The sequence below is a fragment of the Erpetoichthys calabaricus genome, chromosome 3, assembly GCF_900747795.2.
Source record: "Erpetoichthys calabaricus chromosome 3, fErpCal1.3, whole genome shotgun sequence".
NCBI lineage: Eukaryota > Metazoa > Chordata > Cladistia > Polypteriformes > Polypteridae > Erpetoichthys > Erpetoichthys calabaricus.
Genome location: NC_041396.2, coordinates 79,652,488 through 79,671,011, shown reverse-complemented (window position 1 = coordinate 79,671,011; position 18,524 = coordinate 79,652,488). Strand labels below are relative to the sequence as shown.

The 18,524-nt window shown below is 37.1% G+C and overlaps 1 protein-coding gene across 4 annotated transcripts in view; it reads left to right on the top strand.

Annotated features, from left to right (window-relative positions):
- mybpha (myosin binding protein Ha) overlaps window positions 1-15,382 on the top strand; it is a 43,477-nt gene extending 28,095 nt beyond the window's left edge. The window contains exons 9-12 of one of the 4 annotated variants that reach the window (XR_003715655.2): window positions 3,915-4,101; window positions 6,677-6,724; window positions 14,943-14,985; window positions 15,171-15,382. Coding sequence is in view for 3 of the 4 variants with exons in the window: in XM_028796964.2 (XP_028652797.1) it covers window positions 3,915-4,101; window positions 15,171-15,211 (228 nt within the window). In the remaining variant the exon portion in view is untranslated. The remainder of the gene's footprint in view (window positions 1-3,914; window positions 4,102-6,676; window positions 6,725-14,942; window positions 14,986-15,170) is intronic. The other 3 variants (XM_028796965.2, XM_028796966.2, XM_028796964.2) reach the window with 3 other exon arrangements.
- Window positions 15,383-18,524: the final 3,142 nt, after the last annotated feature.

Below are 18,524 nucleotides of genomic sequence, written 5' to 3'. Positions count from 1 at the left end.
ATGTTACCACCCTACGTATATTAAAACACCTGTACCAAATTGACTAAACTTTAATCCATTAAAATTAAACGTATGCCTATATAACTTTTGTTCAGTTATTGTCCCTTGATTACTAGCCTTTTTTTTTTTTTTTTTTTCGAATGGTGAGAATAAGTTTCTGTACTCATCTCCTGCTCCTTTTTTTATGTCTGCCTAATTTCCAGCAGTGGCAGAGTAGTTAACAAATTATGTACGTTTAATAAAGATGTCCTTAAAGTATTAATTTCAAAAAGGGTTGCAAAACAACTTTTTTTCTGTGTAATACTGTCTAATTTGTAACAGAAAATTAACAAATGATAAATGTCCTGTGAAAATATTGGATTTTTTTGTTCCCAGTTTTAAGAACAACATAAATTTGTCAAAGGAATATAAAGATATAATGAATTTGGGCCAGTTGATTGGCTTTATTATTATTAAAGTTTGGTGTACTAATAATAACATAAGAGGTTTACCTCTCTCTACATTTGTTACACAGTAGATCAAAAATCAACTAGATGACATTTTAGAAGTACCCATATTTCTGAATTGAGTGTCTGTATGGTTGAATTTCAGTTAATTCCTTCATTACTATATGTAATACACTTCGTTAATCAATATTATGGCTTGTGACGTTTTACACAATAACTTGAATTGACAATTGCAACATTTTTTTTTTTTCAAACTACAAAAATGAACTGGATATGAATACTGTTTCAACATTTTTAGACAAAAGTAGAATGATTTTAAAATAGAACAAGTAATTTTGAGAAATTATAGGATAACACATTAAGTTAATCTAATCTTTCTGTGTTTATTCATTACCTCATTTTCTGATGCTGCTTATTTCTAACTTTAGTGTATCGTTTAAAGATGTAATCTTACATAAAATTAGGTATATTTGCACAATAAATAAAATAATACTAGTTATGGGTATATCCTGTAATTTTCTAACCAGCTTAATCCACATCAGGGTCACAGGGGGGTGCTGGAGTCTATTCCAGCTAGAATATGGCTCAAGGTAGGAACAAAAACTGGACAGGGTGCCAGTCCATTGAAGGGCGAACCCACACACATAAAAAAAGACACACAAGGACAAATTTAGCATTGCCTAATCACCGTACCTGCATGTCTGAGAACAGTGGCAGCACCCAGAGGAAACCAGCAGAGACACAAAGAAAACATGCAAACTCCACGCATCGAGACGCCGGGATGCAAACTCTGCAAGGCTGCAGTGCTACCATTGCACCACTGTGGTGCCTAGTTTCAGATATGAAGCAAAAAATTTGAAATGACACCAGTTACAAAGTACATGGCTTCAGTTTTAGACAGTTCAAAAGTAGTCGCGAGTCTGCTGTTCTAAATATTATTTCAGTAAACTCTACAGTTGTTTGCTAAATTTATATAAAACTGTTTTAAAATTGTAACTAAATAAAGCTTCTAAAGGAATTAGAGGAGTTACTATGTTATTGTTCATTGCAAAAGATAAAGTATAAAATAACTCATATTTATATAAAAAAGAATACATTTAGAAACCTTCATTATCTGGTGTATCTGTATCTTGACTTTGTGTAGTCAGAATACACAATAATTTAGTGCCTCTAGATTTTGATTAAAATTTAGTTTGAATAACAATTTTTGCTCCAAACCCCCTCTGTTACTATGCTTGTGCAGTTCTTCCTTATTTAAAACAGGGTAAGTTTCCATTTAGTGATTGGCAAAGTCTGATAAATCTGCTACTTTAAAGATGCCAACTGTTGCCTCCCATTTTAAAGCAGAGTGTCAGGGTTTTTGGATTCTTTCTTCGTTATTGTAAAATTCTCAAACAGGTTAATGCAATCTAAGCTGAGGCAGGCGTTGGGCAGTCCCTCTCCACATATATGTATAGAAAGGAGCATTACTTTGTTTTAATTCATACACTGTACAAAAGTAGAGGTTCCTTCATGTGCAGTAATACATCTCTCTGTTATAAAAAAAAAAATCCTGGAGAGAAACAGTAGGGCATCGAGACGTGATCTTCACGTTAAAATCACGGAAGACAATCTATCAAATAAGACAACAGGGCAGCAAAACATTCAGTCTTGTGAAGGATTTGAGCACACACAAATCCAGGGTCTCAGCGCATATGAAAGACAATACGTTATAAATGAAACGTCGACAACTGAGTGAAGAAGAAAGCAGCACAGAGAAAAGAAACTCAAAAGCGTTGGAGAGAAAAAAGAGCAAAAAAGAAAAAATAATCTAGGCGCAAATTCAGAAAATAAGGAAAGTAATTATCAGCCCGTAACTAGTGGAATTGAAACAAAGCACGTCCAATTGGGCTCAGAATTAAAAGACAGAGTAAAAGACAAAGTAGAACTTCATAAACATGTTCACAATCGTTGGTGCTATACACATGCAGAGCAGATTATGAAAACAGTGGAATTCGAAAGGCTCAAAAAAAAAAAAGTATACACGATACAAATGTGGAGAAAGTTAAAGAATATGAAAGTAGGAAAATTAGAAAGTATAAAAAAAAGAAAGTAAAGATCGCATTAGCGCAAACAAATGGAAATTATTACTTGAAAAAGGGAAAATAATCACCACGGACCAGGTGTCATTGAAAAAAAAACAGGACAAAGCGAGGTCAGAAATAAAAGACAGAGTAGAAAACAAAGTAAAACGTCATAAAGAAGTTAAAAAACAAGGGGGCCAAATACATGCAGAGCAGGTTAGAGATAATCCATCCATCCATTTTCCAACCCGCAGAATCCGAACACAGGGTCACGGGGGTCTGCTGGAGCCAATCCCAGCCAACAGGTTAGAGATAATGAAAACTAGAATTCAAAAGCCCCAAAAAAATGTAGGCGCGAAACACATGCAGAGCAAGATACAGAATATGAAAGCAGAAAAAAACGACAGTGTCAGAAAAGAAAGTAAACATCGCATTAGCGCAAAAAAAGAGAAATTATTACTCGGAGAAATAACTAAAAGGCGAATAGAGATCGAATATATGGACACAGGTGATATGTCAGAAGTATGTAAATATTGTAAGGCTTTGAAGTTTAAGTCAGAGAATTTCAAAAAACGGAGTTTACCTCACATGCATTTTATTGGTTACTTTGTAAAAAAAAAATTATTAACTGCTGATGATGTAGATCGTTTTGTCTGTGCTGAAATTCCAAACAGAGAAACCTATCCTGAATTATGGTACAAAGTCATTAAACACACGTCTCACTGACTTCATTAAAAAGATTCAGCATATTGGGACTCGAAAGATTCCAAATATTGTTTTTACAGAAGTTCTGAAATAAAAGTGAAACTAATAAAATAGCAACAATTCAAAGAAAAAAAAAATCTTAAAAGTGTGTATCTGGAAAACCAAACACGGGGGTTGGCGAGCGAAGCGAACAAGGGGCGAAGCCCCCTAGTTTTATTTAAAAATGGAATAAAATCTCCTAAATTGGCATTTTTGTCCTTAAAAGACAGCAGTGAAAAAATTCTAAATCTAATCTCTCGCCTGTTTTTCTTGTCAAAAGGGTTCAATAATAACTGAACAGAAAAATGATGTCTATGGCAACACAGCTGTGCCCACAGTGGGGTTTCCATAATTGACTCCTTTCTTTATCCAAATTGTAAACTGTAAAGTTGAAAACTGATTTGTTACAATAATTCAGGTTTTAGCATGTTTTATAAAGGCTAGAGATTCTTAATTTACAATGTCTGATAACCATTGCAAATTTTTAAGTGAATTTATTTTTAAATTTAGTTTTTTTCAGCTTTTTTCTTTGGATATATCACCTAGGTCTAAGTAATTAACATGTCAAGCAATTTAAAGAGGTTAACATGTTTTCCCTCTAACAACAACTTTCATCCAGCATGTTTTCATTGACTTGTTTGTTTGTTTGTTATGCTTCCAGCCCAGAATTGTATGGATGAAAAATCAGATGGAAATTAGAGATGATCCTAAATTTATGCAGATTTCCAGCCAGGGTGTGTGCACTCTAGAAATTCGGAAACCATGCCCATTTGATGGAGGGGTGTATACATGCAAAGCCGTCAATGCCCATGGGGAGGCAGCAGTTAATTGCAAACTGGATGTCAAAGGTAAGCAACCTTCCTCAATCCTGATTCAAGCAGGACTTGAAACCAAATGATCTCACTAGCTGTCATATATTACCAACAGACAATTTTGACAGTAGTCAGTCAATCAGGAAAGTCTGCCTTAAAATAGATACTTAACATATCCTTTGTCTCAAAATTAGTTATTCCTTTCTAGGTTTAAGTAAGATATGGTATGAGAGACATAGTTTACACCCCTGAGGAGGCAGAATCACAATACTATAAATTCTTATTTTTATTCCAGTTTATCTTTTAATCTTGGAAATTCCTGCCTTTACTTGAGCTGTTTGGATGTTACATGCTTCCTTAGTTCCAGATTTATCCTAAAGTTTTCATATATGATATTCCTGCCAAATTCCACATTTTTTATTTGTTCTACAAATAAAGTTCAGATACTTGCGGTATTTGCAGCTTCCTTTTGCTTTTCTTTTTTGAGGAGCATTCAGTTGACAGTATTCTGTATTTTCACACGTTTACAGGAGATGCAGAATAGGTAGAATATCTGTATAGTCCATTATTACTTGAACCATTTTTTGCATTGTAAATCAAACATTTGCATCATATTCTTAAACCCCTTAATTCTGTTTGAGGTGGTGGGGAGGGCGAGAAGCTGGTTGAGTGTATTGTGGCAGCATCAAAATAATAATAAAGAACTGGTGGATTAGGAACAAACTCTGTAAAAAATACAACAGGTTTGTTGTACCATCTAGTCGGTACATTTTTGAATGATATATTGCAGAAGCAAAAATTATAAATAGTAGATTGTGTATCCTTTTATTAAGGAATTTGTCACTGATTAAGAAGTTGTCAGGAATTAAACCTGCAACCAAGCTCTTGGTTTGGGAAGATTTGAAGGGAGAATATCACTTGAACCTTAGTGTAGTGCACCACTGCAAGTAATAGAGAGTCTCAGGAATGCTGTCCAACCTTAAATAAATAACACAGAGAAACTCAAGTCTTTCTATTCAATGAAGAGTTTTATTTGATATAAAGTATATATCATTGCTAATTTTAATTATTTTGTGCTTTTATTCTTATTTGTTGTTGCATATGGTATTGCAAAAGGCAAATTAGAAAACAAACCTGGAAAACAACAAGTTTCTGTAACTACAGAAGTATACATTTATTTATATTTAGCTGCAGCTCAATATGTTGAAAGGCACTTATATTTCTATATTATGTGCTATTTTTTCAAGGAACATATGGTATAGTTACAATATCTATTTTTTTCTTGTGTTTATAACAATATATATCTCTGCAAAAAGTCACATAAAGTTGTCAGTTGCACTGCTCTGATATTAAAACTCTGTTATAGTTCAGGAAGTGTTAAATGCAGTATCATAACAGAATCACTATGTGTGGGTTGTAGTCAAAATTATAAATATGAATGAAGTAAATTAACAAAAGCTATTTTTTTTTCTTTATGTAAACTTGAATAAACCAGGTGAGTCAATTGAAGCCCAGTTTTCAGTTCTGTTAATGTATATAACAAAAATAATTAAAACCCCTTAACCTCTCTATATTTCTTATGCTGTAGATCAAAAAATAACTAGATAACATTTTAAAAATAGCAGTATTTATGAATTCAAGTTCTGAAGTAAAAATGTACAGAGAATTTGTAAAGATACTTCATCTAGTCTCTATCCTGGATGACACTACCTCAAGAGACTTTATGTGCTGTCAAGTGTGCTTTACAGATTCACACAGTATAATGGCTTTCTGATCGTGACACATTGAGTTAAGAGGTGGATTTAACCCTGCTTAAAATAGCAAGGCCAAGAGTGTAGAAAGACTCTGCCAGACTGTTTCTGCAAGCTAAGTGGATATGCAAGCCTCTCTTTTTAACCTTGTACAATACCTTTAGCATCTCCAGCATAATGAATTTAAAGACAAATGGGGTTTAATTGGTCAAGTGATGGGGAGACGGAGATGTTACACTCTTTTCACGTTATTTGCCAAAAGAGTACCCCATCATGCATTTTAAGCAATATAGGGTCAGGTTCTTCTAACCATTTTGTCAGAACTGTTAATCTGTAGTATATATTTACATCATATAACTGAAGGAACTAAATTGTTTAAGTAAAGAAACCGTAAGATGCAGCAGTTATTAACAAGCGCACTTTGCAAATAAAAAAGCATAATAGAGAAGATACAAGATTCCTTATACTGGTATAAGGAGGAGTGCAATTAATGACACTAGAGGAGACCATTTAGCCTGGTGTAGTCCATCTCTGCTCCAGCATGTTGGTAAAGGGGTGAGAGAAAGGACCCTGTAGCCTTTAGACTCTTGCATGGTGTGCAACTTTTTTTACAAATATTTCTTTATAATTTTCAGCAGAATTCTAATTAAGATTGCAGTGTTGTGAAGTTTGTATGGGCAATTTGCATAGAAACCAGAACTTTATTAAACCTCAAACTAATAATTAACTATCCTGTCTGATAACCTATGGAACTGCAATATTGTCTCCTGTTATCCATTTGTTCTGATCATTTTGCATGGATTTTGTATTGTTATGACCATCTGTATGAATTGCATCTAAACTCCATCTCCATCTGCTAGCTGCCCAGCCACCGCCAAGCAAATAAGATACCATCTGTGTCTAATAAGGTCAGTAAAGAAACTAATCCTCTGCATGTGATAAAATCTCAAGCACCAATTATGTCTGCATTTCCTTATAACACTGCATCACTCTCTTGATGTCTTTTTGATTGTACACATGTACATTCTAACTGATTTTACTGATAAACATGTCAACCGGATGGCTCCTAGTGTTGTTTTGAGCCCAGATTCCCAATCATTTTAATTTTTGTCATACTCTACTTTAGATTAGAGATTAGTGATTTTCAAAAGTACATAAATGAGTGTCCAAGTGTTAAGAATTTTAAAAATCAAATTCCCTTTTACTGGTCATAATAGGATTGTTACGTTACCTACAATGCATTATTAGTGCTCTTTTAGGACTATACCAAAGAGTCCTTATTTAGAACATTCAAAGAGACACCCATTACACACAGAAAACATCCTCATAAGAAATCTGAGGAAGTTATGGTAGCAAGGTACAGTTTGTGCAGTTTTTTATCTCATGCGGACTACATTTTGTGGACACCACAATAGTGGATGATAAGCAGCTGCTGTATAACACAGTCATGAACGTAAAAACCATATTCGTAGACGCAGAATTGAGAGTCAAATCTCATGCGACTTTATTAGATGTGGTAGTAAAGGCCATTTTGAAACTGCAAAGCACACAGGTCTAGTTATAGTGTATAGAGAAGCCATCCTACCTCTACAAATGACAATGACATTGTGTTGCTACTGAGATAAGTATAATGGCATGATCCACTATGTTGTCCTTGTCAGTGCCAGTGCAACCCTGTGGTAAAGACCTCTACTTGCCAATTGTTTTTTATTTTATACAGTATTCTTCACAGGGCCTATCATCACAAGACAAATTATAGATCAAGCAAGCTTCTATATATGGAGTCTAAATGGAAATTTCTTCTCCACTGTCTTCTGGTATAAACCTGCCTATGTTTAAGGAAACTTTGGAAAAAATATATCATTTATTTTGCAGGTATATAAACGGTCATAACATTTTTTTAACATATGCTTGGAGGCTAGATCTGAACTCTGCAAACCATATGCGAAAGCAGAATCGAACCCTTAAAAAGAAAAGCATTGAAAAACAAGCCCTATTTGTTCACGATAAGATGTTGCTCGTGCTCAGATCCCTTACTTGGCCTTTTCGAGTGACAGCTTCTCATATTTCAATTGATGTATGGGCTTCAGCCGCTGCTACTCAGTACAGAGTGCCTGCTATCGTCTTATCACATTACGTTGACTCAGCCACCCACTTCTATCCTACCGCTGAGTCATCACTGTATTCCTGGGATGCAGAAGGACTGCCAATTCCAGATGGTTGAGCAGTTACAAAAAAGTTGTTGAAAGCCAAAGAGGTCCTTCATTATTTCACTAAAAAAATAATTCTGTCACCATAAAAAGGACAACTAGAGCTAAGTGGAGGTTCTAAAATGGTTTTTACTCTAAATTATGCACTCTTCCAGATAATAGACCACAGTACAATAAACAAATGTACATCCAGGGTTACTTGTTGCTTTGCAGTCAGTGCTGCCAGTACAGATGCTGGCACTCTTTATTGGAAACTGATGGATAATTGGAAGAAACCCGGAGTATATCAAGCTCTGCTTTTTAATTCCTGTTGTTAAATCACAGGTACCTGATTTGGAACATAACAGGGGCCGCAATGTTGGTTTTAGTAACCAGTTAGTACTAAAAATGGAGCAAACATTTTTGCCTTAACACTAATTAACTTGCTTTTTAAGAATGAGAACTCTAAATCATTTGTTTTTTTTAACCAGCAACCAAACAATAAAGAGATGCAAATAGAGCCAACAGATGACCAACTAAAGTTAGCTTCTTGAGAGCCTTCATTTTTTTGTTTCATCCAAATTCTTAATTATATTACTTCTTAGTGCCCTCACTGAGCATTTCCACAATTGTCTGTTTATGTTAGAGGTGGGGGGTGGTTGTTGTACTATTAACAGGTGTTGTGGACCTGGTCAGATCAGTATTTCTCAGACCCTGCCAGTTTTCTTTTCAAATATTTTATTGATACATCTATGTTTTGAGCACAAGGGTGCAAGTGGGATTGAGTTACCAGTTCATCTGTGGTTATGAAAAGTAGCAGCCACTGTTGCTATGCACAGTCAGATATTGACATTTCTGCTTAAAATCTGGTTGCTTCAAAGTGATTATTTCCACATACATTGAAGAGAATAAAAATAGTCTTCACTGAATACTCCACTGGAGTTCAATGTGGAATAGCTCAAATTTTATATTACCTCATTAAGCCACAACAGTTAGACCTCAATGTTCATTCTGCATGTAGTTGACAGTACTATTGTAGTTAACAGTACAGCTGTATGTCGGGCAGGACTCTTCTTCTTGTAGCCTCTTCACATCACACCAGGCATCATTTTATCCCATCTTGATTCAGCATCAGTATTCCAAAGCCTCCTCAATTCCCAGTAGTGAAAGTTACTTGTTAATTATATAAATGGCTGTCTCATATTTTAATATCAGAATGATAGTCTAACGTTTATCAAAATATTGGGTAAATACTGTCAGTTAAGGTAATTTTACACACTTTTATATTTTATGATTATTTACATTTAAATGTTCAAATTATTTGGATTTGGTCTAATGAACTGAATAGGACAAGTCTACGCACTAGACTGATTTTTTTTCAGGAAAGAAATAGTATTGTAGTGAAATCTTTGTAAACAAGTGAAAGTGACTCTGTGAGTGGAGCATTGATGCATTTAAATTTACATCTTTTATTTGACTAAATTCTTCATTTTCTAACCCACATATTTCAGGTTTGCCAATCCTTCACTCTATCCAAGATATTCTCTTTTTAGACTCACTATTCAGAATGCACATACTGTAGGAAAAATGGAGTACCTAGAAAAAAACCTACACCGATGTGGGGAGAGCATGCAAACTTTACCCAGACATTGGCCAAGCTGGAATTGAGACTGCTAAGCTGTAAGTCAGGAGCAGTAGTTACCAGCCATTTGTAACCGTAACCACCACACTGCAATTTCTATTCACATTTGATCTTTCAATATAAATTATAATATTTAAAGGAGATAATTTAAAAAAAAGTTTCACGTTTCTATTGGCTCACTCATACAGTATGTATGACTTGAATCCACTCTTGTGATTATTAGGAGGTAATGGTGTTAGTGCTCCCCTTGTAACTTAAACAATGGAACCAAAGTGATCAGTGGCATTTTCAGAATTATATTTCCTCCCAACTGTTAGCAGGATGTCAACCCTAAAATAGAAGCAATGCTGCAAAGTAGCAGACATACAGTGCAATGTGGCCTGTACAGGACAAGCTGACTGGCTTCTATCTCCTGACAAACTGGTATTCATAACTGTGCCAGGTTCTAATACAATAAAATAACAATCTACTAATATAATGGACTTATTAAAATGCGTTACACTGTGAAACACAAACTTACAGATACTACAGTGCTTTGGCAGGCTCCACACTGCATCATTATTGCCATGTCTACATGTGAAAGTAATATTCAGTTTCAGCAGCGTTATGTTCAAAAGCAGTTTTACTTCATTTCTTGTGATTGAATGTTTATCTCAAAGGGTGCTCACATGCAGATGTGGTTCTATTTCTGAACTTCTGTCATACATTGTGATGTATAAAGTCCATTCATCTGTATTCACCCCAGTTCATGCCTGACTGGCTGAGTAAGCAGTACCTTCACAAGTGGATGGGAGTGGCTGCACAAGATAGTAGGAGGCATGAGCATACGATGGCAGTACACACCTAGGGCCTCATATATAAATGGTACGCATGTTTCCATGCTCACTTCGAGATGTATAAAATCTAAACTTTGTGTAATGCCACATACATATTCACGGCAGCCTGTGACCATGCGTACGCACGTTTCTGCTCAATTTTGTAAATACGTGGTACCCAGTGTCAAAGCAGTACTACTCTTTCTGTGTGGTTCTCTTCCTTTTTTATATTCACATCCATGATGCAAGATTTATTAAATACACCAAAAATAATTGCATATTATTTACAAATTTAAAGCACTTGATTGTAACAATATAATGGTGCACAGAATGGCCAAGCTATTCCAACTACCATGACTGCTTTAGCATTGTTAGAAGACACTGCAAATGGAAGAATTAGAAGAGAGCGCGTATTTAGAGATCATACTGATTTCTTGTTTCATGATGATGACTGGCTTTTAAGTTGATTTATTTTCCCAAGAGCTGTCCTCTTGGAACTGTGTGCTGAACTCGGGCCGGTATCACAAAGGCAGACTTTAAGGAATTGTGCTCTACCTAGTGCTTTGCAAGTTCTGTCCACCTGTAGGTTTTTAGCCACAGGAGATTTTCAATGTGAACTGGCTGACCGATCAAGTATTTCTCAGTGATCATGGAGTCACGCTATGCCAGCTGTATGGCATGGTATTATCTGTTTGTCATCCAGATATATAAGGTTTCCTTACACTGTGGATGAACAGCCAAATATCAAAGCGCAATTCACAGCCATGTCTGGTTTTCCAAATGTAATGTGAGTGGTCAACTGCATGTATATTGCTATAGGCAACCCTCGGAAAATGAATTTGCTTATATAAATAGAAAGTATTTCCAGTCTATTAATGTGAAAATTACCCGTTATGTGATAATCTTGTGCTGAGATATACAAGTGTCTCACCAATAATTACAACAGCTTGCTGCTCAAAATGGTGTGAGCCCCAGAATTCCGCTGCTCCCTCCAGTGGTGCTGACACTTAGACGGTGGGCTGAAAATCACCTTTTCATGTTGACTTTCATCTCTGACAACTACTTTTTTATTTCAAGCTCTTTGCAACTTTCTGAACTTGAACTTTTTGAGTGCCTCCACCACGCTGTGACACTCTTATCAATTTCCTTTTGTCTTATACCACTGCTTAAGCCACCAAATAGTATGTTTTTCTTTGCCTCCACTTCACTGAGCAAGACCTCCATTTTGCATTCACTGAAATTCTTCTCTTTTATATGTGCTTTTGCTATTGTCTTTTAAGAAAACACTGAACGGGGTTATTTATATTGATTTGCATATTCAAATAGGCAAAATTCTGGGAGCAGTCGGGGTGGGGCTGTAGACTCGTGAATGTGCATTAAAATTCACGTTGATTGTAATTTTTAAAGGGAAAGTGTGTACAACTTTGCTTACGCACAGTTTTATGCATCTGATTTTTTTTGGGCGTACGCACATTTCTAGTTTTGTCTATATGCCATGTTTTAGTGTGAATTCAATGCAAGAAATAGATGAAGAAAAGCACCACAAATATATTTGTATATCCGCAAGTTTGATGATTTGCTTCACCGCATTAAACCATTTATTAACATTGAAGCATGCCCATTGATCCTGTAGGCTGTCACATGTTGATAGTAAACAGAGACTCTGACGTCACATTCCATCTTGAACACACTGCACCAACCACCCCATCCCTGTATTCTTGACGATACTGCAAATCATGTACTTGTCGCGTTAATTTCTGAGGACATGCTCAGAGGACATGTCAAATGAGTACTGAGAACATTTGGTAACCATGATATGTGTGCTTTATGCTTCTGAATGTGAAGTATAAACCAGCCCTAAGTCCTTCACGTTACTCGCAATTAAATTCAAAGTTCTGGGTCTTTCTGTGATGGATTCCTGTTTTTGTGAAACATTAACACATTATGGTTTTCACAAGTGAGCTTGCTATTGATTATGGAGTATTGTTTTGGATAAGTTAAATAAACAAACACTAAAAATGTTGTGAAATGTGATCATAAATAAATAAAAACACAATATGTGAGCATAAATAATTAAATTTGTAATGAAATATATGTTTTGTTGCTTATTTCTGTATGTATTATTTAAAAAAAAAATTTGGCACTGCATGAAACATGAAATGCAGCTTGGAATGAAAAGTAATTTTCATCCCTCAAAGTTGATGGGATGGGCTGCGTTTTTGTTGGTGAATTGGCACTAGAGTGCAAAAACCTTCATGTTCTACATTTACTGTATAGGCAGTCATCACACATCAGATGCAGACACCCAAGTTTCTTGCATTAATGTCACTGCTTTCTGCTGTAATTGTGGCCAACTTTTTCTTGCAGTCATATCAGCCGTACACATACACACACAGTCACACCCTTTAGTCGTGCTTTGCTTGCCTGTGGTGCATAGATTTGTGCAAAGTTACAACTGCAAGTGTCCACTGTACCAGCGATCCACCAATCAGAACACAGCACTCACTAGAGCTCACCCTGTCAACTCTGAGGGATGAAAATGGCAGTTTTCATTTCATTCTGCATTCCTTGTTGCATGTGGTGTCACTGAAATAAATAAATGAAATAAGTAAATGAATAATTATCTACTGCGGTGGGTTGGCACCCTGCCCGGGATTGGTTCCCTGCCTTGTGCCCTGTGTTGGCTGGGATTGGCTCTAGCAGACCCCCGTGACCCTGTGTTCGGATTCAGCGGGTTGGAAAATGGATGGATAATTATCTAAAGAAACAAGCAACAAAAAGTATATTTCATGGCACATTTAAACTCTTGCGCTCACATAACATTGTTTTTATTTATTTGTATTATATAATTCATTTATTTATGTGCTTATGTATGAAAATTTGCAAAATAATATAAATATTTACATACATATGGAGCCACTTGTGAGGCGTTATGCTTCTTCTGGACCTCTCAGGTCTGCTGTTGAGTGGTGTCGTGTGCTGTTTCCTCTGTGTGGTATCAAATCTCAGTCCAGAGTCTTCATTCGTAGCTGCTGACTGGTGGAACAAGCAGCCCACCACCATTCAAGCTGCTGAGTACCTGAAGGTGTGAAAGAAATGTCTGAAGAATCTCTTGTTTGGTAAATTTCTGTCTAACTGATAATTGTTAGGTTTTATAACTTAGAAATTGTAACTAGCTTTAATTATGTTACGAGATCTTCACTTGAAATGATAAATTCTGTAACTCGTCCTGTAACACTAGCTCCCAAGCAGTCCCACAGACTGATGTTTACACGATTATGTAATTTTTTTTTTTTTTGTAATTTGCTTTGGATAAAAGCATCTGCTCAGCAAATAAATGCAAAATGACGCAAATGGTGCAAAGTAAAAAAGATGAATGTGTGGGTTTTGGATTTTCAAGTTTAGTCATTTCAATAGATTTGTACTTCAAAATGGCAGATAAATAAACACAAAATAAAATAAATAAACACAAAGCCATTTAAAAGTCAATGTGGGGCCAGAACAAACCAAACAGAAGCCTAATAAATATAAAGGGACATTACAAGGTATGTTGAGTATGAAAAAGACAGCAGATAGCAGGTCCATCGCAGACAGCTCAGCACACCATGTAACGGTATTGTGACATTGGAGACGTGATGTTGACACACACAAGGCAGACAAAGAGGAGGGCATTCGCTACTCGACTGCTTTTGGGACTTCTGCTTTTGATCTTATGACAGCAGTGTTTGGTGCAGATCTCTGCTAATGATGCCAGTCCAGTCCTGAGCTGAGCTGACCTTCAAAGGTTTGTTCAAAGTTACAACTGCAAGTGTCCACTCAACCTGCAATCCACCAATCAGAGCACAGCACTCACTAGAGCTGAACTTCAAAGGGTCCATCTAGACTTACCTCTCTGTGATGCCACTAGTGTGGGTACTTCATATGGTGCAGAAATAAGACTCCAGGAGCTCTCTTCACTTAGCGTTCCTTGAGGCAAACTGATTACAAGAACCCATCATAGCTGTCACAATGTGTAAGTAATGTATTGGTCATTTTGTTTTGTTTTGTTCTGTTATTGTTTTATTACTTCAATTTTTCACCATTTTCCCATCAAAGTCATTGTATTAGCATTTTGATTCTGTGTCTGGTTTAGCGTCTTGGTCCAGAGTTGGTATTCTTTCTTTGTGTCTCTTATTGTAGGCCCAAAGACGTATCCTAGGTAAGCTATGGGTGTACATGTGAGCATGCCTGCTGGGGTCCTGTCCAAGGCTGTGTTTTGCATTGGGCTAGAGACTCTACAATGGCAAAGGGGCTTCAGGAAGCTAACGAATTGAATGGAAGTGTTTAAACTTGGCATAGGTCTGTCTGCCGCTTTTCCCATGTGATCACACTGCACACCCAGTCTGTCAAAATAAAGCACCTGCAGAGAACTGGCGGACACAGCCAGTGAGGGTCTCAGTTTGAATTAAGTTTTCACTTTAACTTCAACATTTTTTTACAGTTCCGAATTAAGGCACTCAGGAGAGATGAATGTAAATTACAAGGTGAGTCTGCAGCAGTCCAAGAAGAAAGGAACAGACTGCTCGGTAAAGAGCTCAGCGGTGGCTGCAGCCTCCAAAACAAAAACGTAAAACTACTGCAAAAGACCTCAATCAATTTCACAACTTTTGGAAAGTTATCAATATGAATATTAAGTAATGTCATTTTTTTCTTTTTTCCTTCTTTATAGAAAGCATATGGATATCTCCGAAAACCCCAGTAAAAAATTGAAAGGCGATGGGATGTGCAATGAAGCTGTTGTATCTGTTGTTCTATTTATGATATGAAGCTTGTGCAGTTTGTCTGTAGTGCAGGGAACAGGGATGGCATCTCAGTTGGGTGAATGTCCTTTTGTTGTCTTTCGGAATTTCATTGTATTCAATAAAAGTCAGTTAAACTGAACTGGTTCTGCAAGTAAGAGAGACTGTTGAAGGTGACGCATATTGAAGTGGTTTATGTCACGGTTTCACACGATTGTGTGCTGGAGAGCAGGAAGATGGGTTGTGCTGTACAAAAAAAGTCATTTCAAACTCCATGGCCTGACTTAGGGAGAATCTGTCATATTGAACTGGGTGAAGAAAAAAACAAACAAACTGTAAATCTTGTCCGGGATTTTTCTGTGTCGTGCAAATTTATATTTTATTTTTTAACATATTTTGTGGCCATCTCAACCTTATATACTGCATAGATTTGTGGGGTTGATTGGCACAACTTTAAAGTGGAGAACCCAAGAAAAAAAAAGTGTAGGAGCCATGGAAGCTGCAGTCGTACTTCAGCATGTTGGTCTTTGGCCCACTTAATGCAAAGGGCATATTCCTGAATTAATACAGGCCTGTCCCCTCGGCTGTTCCAATGTGATCAGCCCAGGCATGGAGAAGAAACACAAGAACACTTAAATCAGTTACAGTTATTCATACACACATACAGTATATGAATGCCACTGCCTCTTTATTTCGTCCACTTATCTAGTATGAAGTCGGACCCCCTTCTGCCACCAGAACAGACCAAATGTTAAATGTCAAGGATTCAGCAGGGTACATAAAACATTGCTTAGACATTTTGGTAAGTTCTGACTCCCTAGCATAGACACCCTGTAAATTCTTGGACCACACCTTCATGCTGTGAGCCTCCTCATCACAACTAGGGTCATTGAAATGGTGTGAGGTGTGTAATGGGGCGCATTATCTTGCTGGAAGGATTCATTTGAAAATGGTAGGACAGCAGCTGTAAAGGAGTGAATATGGTCAGCAGCTCAACAACAATGTGGAGGTATGGAGTAAAAGTCGGAATTAAGAGGCATAATGTGCTCCACCTCCGGCAGTTTGTTCCAATAAAGCCACCACACGGTTTACAACACAACACCATCTGCATGTCTCAGCAGAAATCTCTTTATCAAAGAGGAGGACACTTTTTTTAATCAAATTTTTATGGAACCCTCTGTGGTCTTCTGCTGCTGTAGCCCATCGTCTTCAAGGTCCAGAGTGCTGTGCTTTCAGAGCTACCATTCTGCATGACAGTCTCTTGTCAAGAATATTTATTTGAATATCTGTGGCGTTTTGTTAGCTTGAATAAATCTGGCCATTCTCTGACGTCTCAGCACAAAAGAACTGGCAGTCTGTGGGTTTATTTATTTGTACCATTAACAGTAAACTCTGGAGGCTACAGCTGTTTAAGAGAAGAGGGAGCCACCACTTGTAGCCCCACGGACACTTGGATCACACAAAGGAGGCCACTCTGATGTCTAGTAGGTGAACTAAACCTCCTGGCCATGTCTGCATGTGATTTAAGGAAAATGTCAGCCAAGTGCTTGGTGGTGTGCGTTAAGGAGCTGCTGTACCTAATAAAGTGGCCACACACACATACTGACATAGAAAGGACTCACTGGATCATCATTTCTGTTTGAATCCTTGAAGACAGAAGGCAGCAGCTGCCATGTTTGTTGTGTTTGAGTGAAGACGCTCCTAATCTCTTAACGCTAATGTCAATAAAACTCGAATATTTGAGGTGTTAGTTCACTTTGTTTGCTACCACTAGTTTTTATAGTGGGGAAGGAAAAACGCGACCTTTTAGTGAGTACAACTGCCACGTTTCATACAAATATGGTTAGATTGCTCTGCAGCACAGCAAAGCAGAAATATTTGTTTCCTATTTTTTCAAATACATAATAAAAAAAAAACTACCAAAAATGCACTGAATATCCAAATGAGCAGGCTGACGTGGGGGGCCCTGGCTCCACTATGGCTGCAGCTTTTCATCCAGACCCCCTATCTTAATTAAGTAAGCTGTCACTTCCCAGTTTGCATTTTGCTTCCAGTCAAATTACAGCACTGGGTGTGCTAAACGCTTCAGGGGACGTGCCAAGCGTTTATGTCTGGATGAGCTGAGCTAACATACGAGACGGGCTGAAATCAAAGTAATCGACGTAGTCCTCAGCATTGACGTTTGCAGTGCACCGTCTATTGGAATGCATTTTGTAATGCAAATAGTAATAAATTGCATTGCTTTTGTTATAACAACAGGTGGCCAATCACAAACATTTGTACTAATAAAGCGCATTGCTGCAATTGTTTGATATACACCATCTGTTAAAATGACAAACGCAATGCATACGTCTTTGTTGTATGCCATTTGGTATGGGGTTCCCAAAATAAATGCAAATGTTTGAGATGCGCCATCTGTTGGATAACAGGGACTGGGCAGCTGGCCAGACCCACAGACTCTTGTCCTTTGTATTAAGGTGGACTATGGAGATGATTGCGTGTGTTTTTTACAGTTTTATGTCATCGTCATGATTTTCCTTTTGCATTCCAGGTGTTCTGGCTATCCAAGTCATTATTTTCCACTTTAGTAGACCCAACACTGAAGTAGCTGCAGTATTTCAGCATTAAGAGTTTTTTGCCCCCATTTCTGCTTTACTTGTCATTAATTGTTATTGTTAGGTTACAATGGGGTCACAGAAAAAAGTAATAAATGGGTAAATGGCAGAGAGGGTTAAACATTTGAATCTATGAAAACATACAAATTTGTGTAAATGTCTTAAATACAGTAGAATAACGAGCCAAAACATAAAATGGCTGGCTAATGAAACAATGAGATCCCTTTGCAGTGAAAAGCTTCACAGATTATGAAAATGGTCAGAACAAAAAATGTGCAGCCACAAGGGGCCCATAGCACTAAACTGGAGAACTTCTGCAATGGGCAAACCAGGAACACACTGGAGAGGATGTTAGGAACGTCAGCAGGGGGTCTGAGGAAACGTCAGCAGCTTCAGAATAAAAAGTGACTAAAAGGGAATCCACTAATGAAATGCTGGCCACGGAACTGTGCCATATTAATGTCTTCCCTTGAGATTTGGCCTTCAGGGTTTCCTGGTGCAAAACAGCGTTCTTGATGGGGTGCATTTTATTGGCTACCTGATGGCTAACAAAGGTGGACCTCATGTGTTATTACAAATGTACCTGTTTGACACAAAGTTTCACACACGAGAAGATTGACTTTGGTTCCTTAATCACAGCCAACTCACTTTCGCAGAGTATGTCACTTT